At 34.5% G+C, this 13,922-nt stretch overlaps 1 protein-coding gene across 1 annotated transcript in view; it reads left to right on the top strand.

Annotated features, from left to right (window-relative positions):
* The window catches only part of AEBP2 (AE binding protein 2), a 67,727-nt gene extending 55,987 nt beyond the window's left edge, over positions 1–11,740 (top strand). The window contains exons 6-9 of the mRNA XM_027593266.2: positions 4,203–4,270; positions 7,066–7,179; positions 9,593–9,619; positions 10,167–11,740. Coding sequence (XP_027449067.1) covers positions 4,203–4,270; positions 7,066–7,179; positions 9,593–9,619; positions 10,167–10,212 — 255 coding nt within the window. The 3' untranslated portion in view covers positions 10,213–11,740. The remainder of the gene's footprint in view (positions 1–4,202; positions 4,271–7,065; positions 7,180–9,592; positions 9,620–10,166) is intronic.
* Positions 11,741–13,922: the final 2,182 nt, after the last annotated feature.

Here is a 13,922-nt window from a genome sequence, read left to right as displayed (position 1 = left end):
CCATCTCCTATAACATCTCCTATAACTCTATTGCATTGCATTTTCACTTTTTCTTTTATGTATACTTCCAGTGAAATATTCCCAATTTTGATTATGATTGCCAGAATGAAGGGCAAGAAATGTAAAGATTAGACTGAAAGCAAGGGTCCCTTTTCTGAGATTGGAGCATGTGATGTGAGTTTGGGTTTGAGGAAAGGTGCACCATATTTATTCTCTTTTAAAGAACATTGGATTAAAAAAAACATTGGAGGGCGCCTGGGTGGCTCAGTTGTTTAAGCGACTGCCTTCGGCTCAGGTCATGATCCTGGAGTCCCGGGATCAAGTCCCACATCGGGCTCCCTGCTCGGCAGGGAGTCTGCTTCTCCTTCTGACCCTCTTCCCTCTCGTGCTCTCTCTCATTCTCTCTCTCTCTCAAATAAATAAAAAATCTTTAAAAAAAAATTGGAAATACAGTTATCTAAATAAGAATGAAAGGGTTGAAAGGAAAATTAGAGTTTGAGAAGACAAAGTTAAAATGGCTGTATTGGGAATTCTGTTGGGATTCAGCAAGATCAGGTGCTCGTTCAGCAGTAATGGTTAAAGTCCTCCCTTGTTGTTGTTGTTACTGTTTTTTAAAAGATTTTATTTATTTATTTGAGAGAGGGAGAGAGAGAGCACAAGTGGGCGGAGGGGCAAAGGGAGAGGGAGAAACACATTCCTCGCTGAGCAGGGAGCCCGACACAGGGCTCCATCCCAGAACCCTGGGATTATGACTGAGCTGAAGGCAGATGCTTAACCAACTGAACACCCAGGCACCCCTGAAATCCTCTTTTGAAGTTTGATAACATAGGTTTATGATTTGGTAGGTCTGTAATTGTTCTTTTTTTCAAAGGTCAGTAAGTAAGATGTGGTCACCAGACCCAAAGTATGGCATTAGTACCCATTTGTTCATTTGCTTAAATATTGAGCACCTACTGTATACTAATGATACAACAGTGAGAAAAACCATTAAAACAACTGTCTAGTGGAAGAGACATGTTAAACAAGATGAAATAGTAAATTGCAAAAACTTACAGGAAGTGGGGGTATGAGCCATTCAGTTATTAGGGGGATGAACGTCATAGCTAGAGGGAAAAGCAAATATAAAAATTGAATAATAGGAATATGCTAAGTATGTTTGAAAATATGCCAAGTATGCGAGAAGGCAGAGAGTAGGAGTTAAGTCAGAGAGGTAATAGGGGGAGAATCTTGTTGGACTAAGACTTTGGTTTTTATTCTTTGTGTGATGGGAAGCCATTGAAGAAGTTTGAGTAGCCATGATCTGATGTGATTTTTTTTTTTTTGTTGAGGTATAATAAATATAAACTGCACCCATTTAAAGTATACAGTTTTATGAGTTTTGACAGTTGATCTATGAAACCACCACCACTGCCACAGTTAAGATATAGAACATTTCCATCACTCAAAAGTTTTCTAGTGTAAAACTTCACTGATCTCTTTCCTCTCATGTGGATGTTAATGTGCTCACTTGGGTTTCTGTGTTAAAAACAGAATGTAGGTTAGGATGGGGAAAAGAGGATCAGTCTTTTTAGTATCTGAGGTGAGAAAAGGCCAGAATGGTTACAGCGGAGATGCTAGGAATTGTTAGATTCTGAATATCTTTAGAAAGTACTACTCACCATGGGGCGCCTGGATGGCTCAGACTGTTAAGCATCTGCCTTCGGCTTGGGTCATGATCTCAGGGTCCTGGAATTGAGCCCCGCATCGGGCTCCTCCTCCCTCTCCCTCTGCCTACTGCTCCCCCTGCTCATACTCTCTCTCTAATTAAAAAAAAAAAAAAGTAAAAAAAAAAGTACTGACCAGAATTATGCATGGATCAGATGTTGGGTTTGATAATGAAAGTAAAGGATTACTCCACTGTTTTTGGCCTGGGCAACTGGACAAAAGAATGGAGTTGCCATCTAACAGAGAATTTGGAGAGAGCAGATTGAGGGAGAGGGGAGTGTCAAGAGCTTAATTTTTGACACGTTCAATAGAGAATCTATTGCCTCTTTCACTTAGCCAGATGGATGTAAGAGTTTGAGCCCAGAGGAGAGGTGTGGCTACAGATACAAATATGGACATTTTCGGCATATTAGTGGTATTTAAAGGAATCAGACTGGATATGATCACCTAGGAACTAAGTATAAATAGAGAAGGAAGTGTAAGGAATGAGGTTTGGGGCTTATCACTGATTTTAAAAGGCAATAGATCTGATGAAATAATGGTTTAGTAATGAGCAAGTATCATGAATATTAAGGAATAATGGTGGTGACAGTGAATAAGCTTGTGTTTTGAAAATGAAGCACCAGTGTTCACATGCTTTCATTACAGCAACTTCTTGTGATGAAATCTTTAGGTTCACCATGGGAGGAATAGAGATGATCAAAAGAATGAAGGAACTAAAAACAATGGTGATATTAGGAGTCTGGAAAAAATTTTTTTTTAATTCACTGCGTCAACATTGTCTGTGAACATGAAAATCAGTTTTTTAGCTGTACAGAATATCTGAGAGGTTTTAAGAACATGATACTTAATGTTTGCCATACAATAAAAAACTAACGAATAAGAGTGATTTGCACCCTGAAGTCACATCAGGGATGCATGAATACCTTGAACTGAGGAAGAGCCACAAAGGTAGAGTTTAATCTGAGGAGTGCTTTTTCCTGAGGAAAGTGGAAGGAAGAGGTAACAGTATGGGAAAAGGTACTTCATTGGACACAATAAAAAAGAAAGGGGTTAGGTGGACCTCCCAAATTCCATGACTAGGAAGGTTTTGATGGAGGTGGTATGTGTTAAATAGAATCACTTCGTTTAGTAGGCAGACTATTCAATACTAACTGCAAATTTAGGTTTCCTAGCAACCAAATAAGCAATTACGGGAAATAACCATACTGATAATGAAACAGTTTACAGAAAAATAGGTTGTGAGGTACATACTGTGCAGTTGGTCTATTTTGTCTTCTTTTAATTGAAACGTTTTCTTTTGAGCCTTCTCCAGAAGAGGTCAGCAGAATCCTAGTTACCAGTCAGTTGGCTTGCTGTGCTTGATAGGTTTGCATTGTTTTCATATCTTATTTTTATGTAGAGGTATTTTGTTTCAGCATCTTCAGATCTGTCTTGGGGCTCTTAAATTAATCTCATTGCCAAATCTAGAGTTAGAGTTCGTTTTTAAATAATGGGAATAGAGGTGTTTTTTTATAAAGTGCTGTTTTTACTTAGTTCTAATATAGTTTGAGGTGGCTCCTGCTTAAACTTGGTAAAAATACTGAGATTTAGATTATGAGAACACTAAAGTGCTAATTTTGTTAATATGGAGGTTGTAAGAGTTATAAAATAACAAATTTGGTCAGTTATCCTTAAATTTTCAGAATCTGGTAATGAATGTTAAGTATGTTGCCTTTTTTACGTTTTATATTATTTGGTCTTTTTATTCAGGTTGATCCACCATTTAACTTTGATCTGTAGATTCCTTATAACTGAACCTAAACACTGATAGGCTAATGTTTCATTTAAAATAACACTGACCAAAGCAAACAGATACATCCAAGCAAACAATAAATATCTTAGTCATAAATTAGAGACTTTTCCTATCTCAGCTGTCGTTATTTTTTCTTTACTCTTTTATGAATATTCCAGCCAGGGGCGCCTGGGTGGCTCAGTTGTTAAGCCTCTGCCTTCGGCTCAGGTCATGATCCCAGGGTCCTGGGATCGAGCCCCTCATCGGGCTCTCTGCTCCACGGGAAGTCTGCTTCTCCCTCTCCCACTCCCCCTGCTTGTGTTCCCTCTCTGCTGTGTCTCTCTCTGTCAAATAAACAAATAAAATCTTTAGGAAAAAAAAAAGAATATTCCAGCCAATACGGATTTTTGGTTGGCAATCTAGCTAATCTTCAGACTTTAATTGATAGTAAAATAAATAGCATTTTCAGTCCCTTAATAAAGTTAACATGGTGTTAGTATTTGGCAATGCAAAACTTCAACTCCTTTTTTCTCTTTTTCTTTTGTGAAAATACATTATTAAAGGTGAAGCTTCTCAAAGCAGCTCAGAACAAAATTGTAGTAATAAATGGTCTAGGATATGAACACTTAAAAAATCTTGATTAGGATCAAAAGTGCTTTTTATTAATATATTAAAATAATGTTCTACAAATCATTTTTATGATCTCTTTTATATCATTACTTAGGTAATAGCTAAGAGAAAAGAGGATTCTGGAAAGATAAAACTTTTGCTTCATTGGATGCCTGAAGACATGTAAGTATTTGGAATACTATGTATAATGAATAGACTTATTTTTATTGAAATTTTATGCTAAAAAATTACTTAAGTTATTAGATTTGAATATCATAAAAGAATTACAGAAATTAAACTGCAAAATATTTTGCCTTGTCATTATTAAAAAGATAATCTGTGTAAGTACCTGGGTCAAGGTATAAGCTTTACAACTAGACTTTTTTACTGTTCTTAATAAAAGTTGTAATAGCATCATTTTTAGGATGTGATTATTTTTAGGATTTTTCAATGACCCTTAGGTGGTATGCAAGCATCCTTAGTTGTGCCTTTGTTTGAACTGTGTATTTAAAAAATTCTAAACGTTTTCTAACACACAATGATATTTTAAAGAAAAATCAATTGGCTAGTTTTCTAGCAGGTTATGTTTTTCTGGCCCAGATGCTCCTTAATTAGACATTTCTTTCTTTTTTTTTTCCCCAAAGATTTTATTTATTTAACAGAGAGAGAGAGAGAGCACAAGCAAGGGGAGGGGCAAAGGGCAAGGGAGAAGCAGGCTCCCCACTGAGCAGAGAGCCTGATGGTGGGGCTCCATCCCAGGATCCTGGGATCATGACCTGAGCTGAAGACAGATGCTTAACCAACTGAGCAACCCAAGGCATCCCTTAATCAGACATTTCATGTTCAATTTTCCTTTTATCTTTTCATTAAAAATTTTTTCTTGTTAGAAAAGGTAATGAAAGTTTATCATAGAAATTTTGGATAAAGTAAATACCAAGAATAGAATAAAGTTAAGTGGGTGGAATCTTGTGTATGCTTGGTTTTTCAGAAATCAATAGTATGTGGTTAACATTTGTCTTTGTTATTAAATACCTTTCTGTAATTTCTCATTCTAAGGAGATGTTAATGAATGTGATGTGAATTAAGTGTTCTTATTCTTTTTTTTTTTTTTTAAGAGAAGGGAGAGAGAGGGGGTGGAAAGAGGGGCCGAGGGAGAGAATCTTTTTTTTTTTTTTTTTAAAGATTTTATTTATTTATTTGAGAGAGAGAGAATGAGAGAGAGAGAAAGCACATGAGGGGGGGAAGGGTCAGAGGGAGAAGCAGACTCCCTGCTGAGCAGAGAGCCCGATGCGGGACTCGATCCAGGGACTCCAGGATCATGACCTGAGCCGAAGGCAGTCGCTTAACCAACTGAGCCACCCAGGCGCCCCGGAGAGAGAGAATCTTAAGCAGGCTCCACGTTGGGTGTGGAGCCCAGCGTGGGGCTTTGTCTCAAAACCCTGAGATCATGACCTGAGCCGAAATCAAGAGTCAGATGCTTAACGGGCTGAGTCACTGGTGGCCCATGAATTAAGAGTTCTTAAATAGGGGTGCCTGGGTGGCTCAGTCGGTTAAGCAACTGCCTTTGGCTCAGGTCATGATCCCAGGGTCCTGGGATCGAGCCCCGCATCAGGCTCCCTGCTCCGCGGGAGGCCCGCTTCTCCCTCTCCCACTCCCCCTGCTTGTGTTCCCTCTCTTGCTGTTTCTCTCTGTCAAATAAATAAAATCTTTAAAAAAACAAAACAAAACGTATTTACCCATGAGATAGGATATATTTAAACAAAAAAAAAGTTCTTAAGTAGATTTGGGAGTTTACAATACATGCTAGCGTATTGGTAAAGAAATCTAGCTTTTTTTTTTTTAATCTGTGACTATCAAACTGCTATTAATGTAGAACCTATTTTCCACCACTTTCCCCCGTCCCCACCCAGGTTTTGTGGAAATGCTACTGTAAAATATTTTGAAATGGCTTTGTAAAATTTATTTAATGAGCTGCTTTTTGGCTGAAACAAAGTTACCCATTTTTCTCTACTGTTAAGAGCTATTAAAATCAATACTCAAACTGCAAAATGTTAATGGTTTTCGATACACATTGCCTTCCTGAAAGTTTGTGTCAATTATAATCCCACCTACTACATTAGAGAACTTATTTCTCTGGCTTACTATTAATACATTATTATCACAAATTTTGTATTTCTATGATTACATATAATTTTTAAACTTTTTAATCTTTGGTGAATTTTTGGGTTGTGTCCTTTGTCTCCCCTGTCCCTTTTTCCCCAATGAGTATTCACCTGTTTCATACTGATTTGTAAGAGCTCTTTTTATATTAAGGTTATAAACATAGTTCCTTTAAGATATATTGAAATATATGTGTATTCTTAATATTTTGGAAATTGATCAGTCCAAATATCAGAATGCTTTTATTTGAATTTCCTGGTAGGATTAGCTTTCTTTGAATTCAAGATATGATCACATGTGCATTTTTTTACATGGGGTTTAATCTAGTGAAGTGTTTACTTATTTCTTCATTAAAAAACTTGGTGGCAGCATAAGGAATATAGTCAGTGGTACTATAATAATGTGATACAGTGACAGAGTAATGTCTAGAATTGTTGAATTATTATGTAGTACACCTGAAACTAGTATAACATTGTAAGTCAACTGTAATTCAATAAAAAAATAAAAATAAAAAGCTCATTGTCAAAATGTCATCAAGCTCAAATATGAATTTTACTCAGTGAATTAAAAGACAGTGTTTTATAATGTGTGTTTCTAAGTTTGATATGGCTTTGCCACCAAAAATTCCTGACTCATTCCCAAATTCATGCCTGAAATTTCACTGCCATTTTTTAGCTGAGGCTCTGCATCCCATTGCTGTTATTGGCTCCTGAAAAGCTTGTTAACCCAGCAGAAAAGTCTGGGTAATATGAAGTTATATGAAGAGTAAGCTTAAGATTAATGTTATTTCATTTATGACCTTTTTTTTAAATTCATAGTCTGCCTGACGTGTGGGTGAATGAAAGTGAACGACATCAATTAAAAACTAAAGTAGTTCATTTATCAAAGCTACCCAAAGATACTGCCTTGCTTTTGGATCCAAACATATACAGGTAATTTAATTCTTGATTTGATGTTTTACTTTTTGAATTGTAATCTTAAATCTCCCTAAATTTTGTATATAAGGTTAGGACTTATTTTTAAGTACTGAATTTCAGTACTAAGCATAGTTTGCTTTCTGGAGCTTTGTATATGGAAATTCCATCACAAGTGTTTATAAATTTGTAGGATCCAGAAAGATAATATTTTGGTAAAGTTTATATGCCACTTCCCGATTTATCTTATGTAGCTTAGATTGTAATATATATAGTATTTTGAAAATAAGTGCCTTTTTTTTTAAGTATGTAATTCTTTCTATAATACCAGACTTCTGTGGGTCTGGGAATATATCCCAATTGCCCTAAAATACCATAAATAGTTGAATCTTTAAACTTATACTCCACCCAAACTTTTTAGTAGAGCAGTTTAAATATTGTTGTGTTTGTTTTTAAGAGGTAGCTCAGTGTTCACATTGCTAATAACTTTCTGATCTGACCTTTGTTTTAGTGTGCTGTGCTTATGAAGGTATAGGGGGGGAAGGAGAAGAGACCAACATTTCTGACTATGTGCTGAGTCACTTTGCTAGGTGCTTTACATATACTTCATCCTCACAGCAGCCTGTGAAGTAGGTGTTACTATCTCTGTTTTACAGATTGGAAAACTGAGGCAAGAGTTTAAGTAGCTTGCCCAAGGTTACACAGATAGTATGTGACTGAACTCTCCTTGCTGCCTCCATCCGAATGACATATACTAGGGTAATTCAGAAAGTGGTGAAAATGCTTAAAAAGCACTCTTCATGAGCAAGCTTCCTGTGTTTTTAAAGTCAATTTTCATTTGATACATATTTTGCATAGGGATAGGTTGAATAAGATAGCATATAGTAATTGATAATCCCAGATATGAATTTTAGCTATCATAAAGAGACTGTGACCTATGCCAAATTCTGAAGCAGTTAAACACTTTGAAGGTTCTGTTCATTCTATGACTCAATTTTTTGGAATGTTATTCAGTATAATAGGATTTCTTATAATTGGAGATATCTTCTGAGAATGAAATTTTAACATAATGGGCCTTGCCATGTGGAAACATTGAGACTCTTGAGTTTTCCCTACTCCCCTCCCAAATTTATTTTAAACATCTTCTGATGAAGGTGCTAATAATAAGTACCATAAAAACTTGTTGTTTTGTGGGATGAACGATGTTAACAAGAGGTTAACTAACATAGTAAACAGTGAAATTACCTTAAAGGAGAAGATTGAAGAAAATCCACTACCAAAAATACAGGAAAGTCATGATTTACCTTTCTCTTTATAAGAAAAATAATTGAATATTCTTTATTTACTGGTACTTAATTTAGGGTTTATTTCTGATTACTCTTTGAAGGTAGTAATTAAAATTAGCATTCTAAAAGAGTGATATTTTGGGAAAGCCACCCTGCTATTAGAACTGGTTGTAAACATCCCTTAGGCAGGGGTTGACAAAGGGGCATGAATCTTAATTATAAGATTCAGACTAACTTCTGTGTTTCTGCCCTGCATTCTACTTCCCCCTCTCTAAGGGTCTTCCTTTTTCACAGACCAGCTTATTTTTGTAATTCTTGTGTATATAGGAAGCAAATTAGATATTTTAGTGAATATTCTTAGTGACTTAAAAAAAAAAAAAAATTCAGGTGCAGAACTACTGTCCAAAAGGGCGTAGGAATTCCATTGCATGTTCTCAAAAGTGTACATCTACAGTTCTTATGGATTTCATTTTTGGGTAATGAACATGTTCTTAAGACATATTAAATGCATCTGTGGAGTTAATGTTCTTTAACTGTATTTCACCCTCCTCCTCCAATCCCTGCCCGGGTCTTAACATTTAATTTTAAGTTCAAACTTTCATGCTTCTACTGTTCCGGAAATTAGAATTGAGTCTTTCCTCAAGTGGTACAGATTAATAGAACTGGCTACATTTGCTGTGGTGTAACATGTGAGCAAGGGCTGTGTTTTGATTTTGAAAACCTGTGAAATTAGGTAAAAAAGCAGTTGTTCTAACTTGTTTTAGGAGAATTACTTTGTGGCTTATACACATCCCAAAATGAAAGCATGACAAACCTTCCAAAAACATATTAACTTCAAAATGAAACTAAAAAGAACATAATTTATTTAAGATTTAAGCATCAGTTTTAAAGTCCTAGTTAAAGTGCATGTGTTAAGCATGAGAATCTCTTTCAGAATCAGGTTACATAAAAAGGATTTATTAAAAAGCTGTATTATGTAACTGAGTTTGCATCCATTAAAGTGTGAATGCTTTGGAAGTAAATTTTAATGATCAGTGATTATCACATTGCCTATATCTTATTTAATGTTTTTAATGTCTCTTTTGTAATACTTAATGTGTTTCGATTCAGTTGAATAAAAAAATATTCCTTTTCTCTTTTTTTAGAACAATGCCGCAGAAGAGGTTGAAGAGGTAAAAAATAAATAAATACATAAAAAGCAAACAAGCGGGGACACCTGCAGTCTTAGTCACTGACAATGGGTTTAGTAAAAGTTGCACATTAGAGTCAACCCCTTTCCTTTTTTTTTCTTAAATCCAGTATTTAGAATAATATTTATGCTTAGTGTAAACATTCTGTGAATGAAGTAGGCTCTTCTGTGGAATATATTAATATATTACTGTATATCCACATTTTCATGGAATGGTACTGTGGGAGACTGAGCAAACACTCTTCTGGCAACTTAGTGGAACAGCTTCTTAAAGGCTTTGCATGCTTGCTGCTTTAAGCTGCTTTTTTTTCCCCCCTTTAGCGATTATAGTAGTTTATATTGGAAAGAAAACAATTACAACATGTGCCCTTAAAAATACCAAAAGCACTGTAAGGATATTTGTCTTGACAGTGTCTATTGATTTGAAGTCATATTAGGAAATATTTAGACAATGAAAATTATCAGGAGATAATTTACCTTTCAATTATGATAAATAGATGTGATTGGTTGCCATTTGTGTTCTTTTGCAGAACTCTGATAAGAAAAGTGTTCAATTTGTATTTAAGCAAACAGTGAACGACATTTGCAATCAACTAAAAATTCGTCTATCGAATTAGGGCTGAAAATTTCTGTTAAAGAGTGTTGCAGTATGTCTGGTGGCTCCCTTTTCAGGACTAGGGTTTTCTCATGGAGTACAGTATGTTAATATTTACCTATATAACTAATCTGTTAACGGTTTTTGAAAAACCTCTATTTCAAATTATTTGAATAATCCTCATATTTTCATTTTAACCTATATAAGCCTCTAATTTTTTTTTTTTCTGAGGAAAGCATTTGGTTTATGAGTTGTTTTTTCTTAACGTAAGAAAAATTGTATTTTTTTTTTTTTAAGTTTTTTCAAACTGAATCCTTTATGCACCAAAGTTGGTTTTGAAAAGGAAAATAAAATCATTTTCTTGCTTGGTAAGCAAGAAGCCATATGGATTTTTTTTTAACTTACAGAAATGGAAATATGTGTAACTTGTTAGTATTGTATCAAACAAATGTTGCATAGAGATAATAGAACATTGCTTGTAAATAATTCAGCAGATTTGTAATATATTTTTATATTATGAAATGTACTGTAGATGTTTTTCTAGAGGCATGAAAGTTAAATGTATATATTATGGGTAGAAATAATATTGAAGGATATTGTAATTCACTAGTGCTGCCAGAGGAATTGTTAATAAAGCACCTTCTTTAACAATAAATGTCTTTGCAGACTTAAGGGACTATGTACTACTGTTAATATCTATAAGAACAAAACACATTGAACATCCTTCCAGAAAGTCTTTGAGGGAGGACCTATACCCATAATAGAATTATGGCACTCATTTCTGACAGTGACCGTGAAATCAATTATTTCCTTACTGTTGGAAGGACATATTGTAAAGTATATGTGGTTATATGCAGTCAAACTGCAGAAAATACTCCTAATTGAGGAGTTTTCACTTTACTACAGTGATAGAAAAACCAGCAATTTTTACACTAAATTTTTTAAAGAAAAGAATAGACAAAAATATAGAATTAAGCCTTTGGTTCCAAAATGGGAAAGGTTCCATGACACATAAATCATTTCTCATTTACTTTAAAAAATTTTAAAAAGAATAATTATGGGAGACTTTATTCGTTAACAGTGGGGTTAAAGAGCTATATACATGAAATGAGTCATATAAAATTAAATGAAGTGCAAATAAAAGCACTGCTACTAGAAGACATTCTGGAATGGTTGTTTAATAAGGGTATTATCCATTTGATCTGTAGCAAATGTGATTTTATTTTTGAAAAGAAAAGAAAAGCAGTGTGTTTTACTTTTTTTTTGTTTTCTTTTGCTTAAGCACTTCATCAATTGCTTTATTCTGTATCTACAAAGTAATCTGCAATCTCCTTTGTTCTTTTAAAATTTTGATTTGTTATAAAATTGCCAAATAGAAGTGTTTCAGATATATAGTTTGTACCTGTATTTTTTATTTTATTGCCTCATGTTCTTGTAAGTCATTCTTAATTGACCGATGATTGTAGACCTTGCCTGAGTATTTTTTCTAATAAAACAAAGCAAATCACATTTAGCTTCAAAATTGTAACAATTCAATTAAATTTTAAAACGACATCTGAAATACACATCTCATTTTCTTTAAGGGCACAGCAAATAGTTTTTTCATTGTTTGGAAATATTTAGATGTTAGAGTCAAATTTCATGGTTATTGATTAGCTAGCCTCTGAGTACTCAATCAGTCATGGTACTTTGCTGCTTATCTGACTTTGGTCTGATACTATATAAACACACCAAAAAGAATATGGAATTAAAATGAAATAGTTTTATAACTTGTATATATACATGTATACACACATGCAATTAAGATTGGGAAATAAGTGTGAAAATTTTAACCAAAAATAGTTCATTTAGTGATGTTTACCATTTATATTCTTCCTCCTAACCCCCATATATGACATATTTGGAATATGGCACCTGAAATTATCAGTCTCTTATTCAGAATCCATTGTATAGTTCAGCAGCAGGCAAATTGCAGCCCACAGGCATATCCATTCATGTCCGTGTTGTCTGTGACTGCTTTCTCCCTGTAGTGGCAGAGTTGAGTAGTGAGAATGTAAGGCCTGCAAACCCAAAATACTTAATCTCTGACCTTTTAAGGAAAAATTTGCCAGTTCCCGGTATAGTCGATAAAATTTTTGAAAAATAAACCTAGGCCACACAAATTAATCTACATTTTAATCTTATAGTACTAATTTGGTAATAAGCCAGTACAGTAAATTTCAGTGAAAGTCATTTATACTTTTCAGTAAATATTGCTATATTAGGTACCTGCAACAAATGGTGTTTTTAAAAAAATTTTACATTGAATTTCTTAATAGTTACCAACATTTCACCATTTGTGTTTTTGTATCCTTAGGACTAAATGAGATTTTGTAAATCAGATTATGTTTAAATCATAAGGCACATCTCCTCTATATAAAAGAATTTTGGAAGTGGAAAATATTGTAAAATTTAAAATTGTTTATTTTTCTAATAAACTTTTTCCTATATAAATCTTCCCTAAAGTGGACACACATGACTTCTGGATTTCAGATGAAAGGAAATTAAGATGAAGAGTAATTAACTCTCAATGCATATTTTAAGATTTGTTTTACTCTGATTGAAAGCATTGATAATCATGTCAGTAAATCTTTGACTGTAAAACTTTTTTCCCTTTCACACCTTAATAAAATGTTTTAAATATACAAGTACTCTTAAAAGGATTAGAATTTGCCACAGTTATTTAAAACATCTTTTATCGTTTGGTATTTGAATTCTTGTTTTAATAATATATGATTAACAGAAATATTAGATACTCAGATAAAATTTAAAATGGGAAAATATGATTGAAGTCTGTAAAATAGTTGGTGGGGGCTTTCTATGTGCTTAATTTTTTTTTTTTTTTAAGTCTTTAATACCTCTGCAGAGTTCTTAAAAGGCAAACACAAATTCTTAGTTTAGGTAGCTTCTCAGTATGAAAAACTGATATTTATCTGTAAAAGAAGACCTAGGGTTGCAGACCTACAAGGAGATGCTAATAAACATATAGTCTTTCTTAGAAAGGCAGTTAAATCCTGTATATCATTTGAATGTTTTGGAGTTTTAAGACTTTATTTTTAAGTAATCTCTACACCCAGCACGGGCCTTGAACTCACAATCCTGAGATCAAGGGTTGCATGCTCCACTGACTGAGCCAGGCACCCCGAATGTTTTGGGTTTTTTGGGAGAGGTAATGGTACATTTTGAAAACGAAAAATACTCTTCTAGAAGATGTAGAGACTATTTCTTAAAAGGCTAAAATTTATTAGAAAATTTTGTACTTTTAAAAAATTTTTTTTTCTTTTTAAGATTTTATTTTATTTGACACAGAGGGAGACAGTGAGAGAGGGAACACAAGCAGGGGGAGTGGGAGAGGGAGAAGCAGGCTTCCCGCTGAGCAGGGAGCCCTATGTGGGGCTCGATCCCAGGACCCCGGGATCATGACCTGAGCCGAAGGCAGACGCCCAACAACTGAGGCACCCCCTTTTTTTTTAATTCTTAAAGAATCTGTGACTTGGTGGAGGATTTTATAATTCCAGCACTAACAGTTTTATATTATTTTTTTAAGATTTATTTATTTTGGGGGGAGGGGCAGGGAGTAGGAGAGAGAGTCTGAAACAGACTGCGCTGAACGCAGAGCCAAACGTGGGGCTCAATCTCGCGACCCTCATCA

Source organism: Zalophus californianus, chromosome 9 (assembly GCF_009762305.2).
Source record: "Zalophus californianus isolate mZalCal1 chromosome 9, mZalCal1.pri.v2, whole genome shotgun sequence".
In the NCBI taxonomy this organism is placed as follows: Eukaryota; Metazoa; Chordata; class Mammalia; order Carnivora; family Otariidae; genus Zalophus; species Zalophus californianus.
This window is presented reverse-complemented; position numbering and strand designations above follow the sequence as displayed.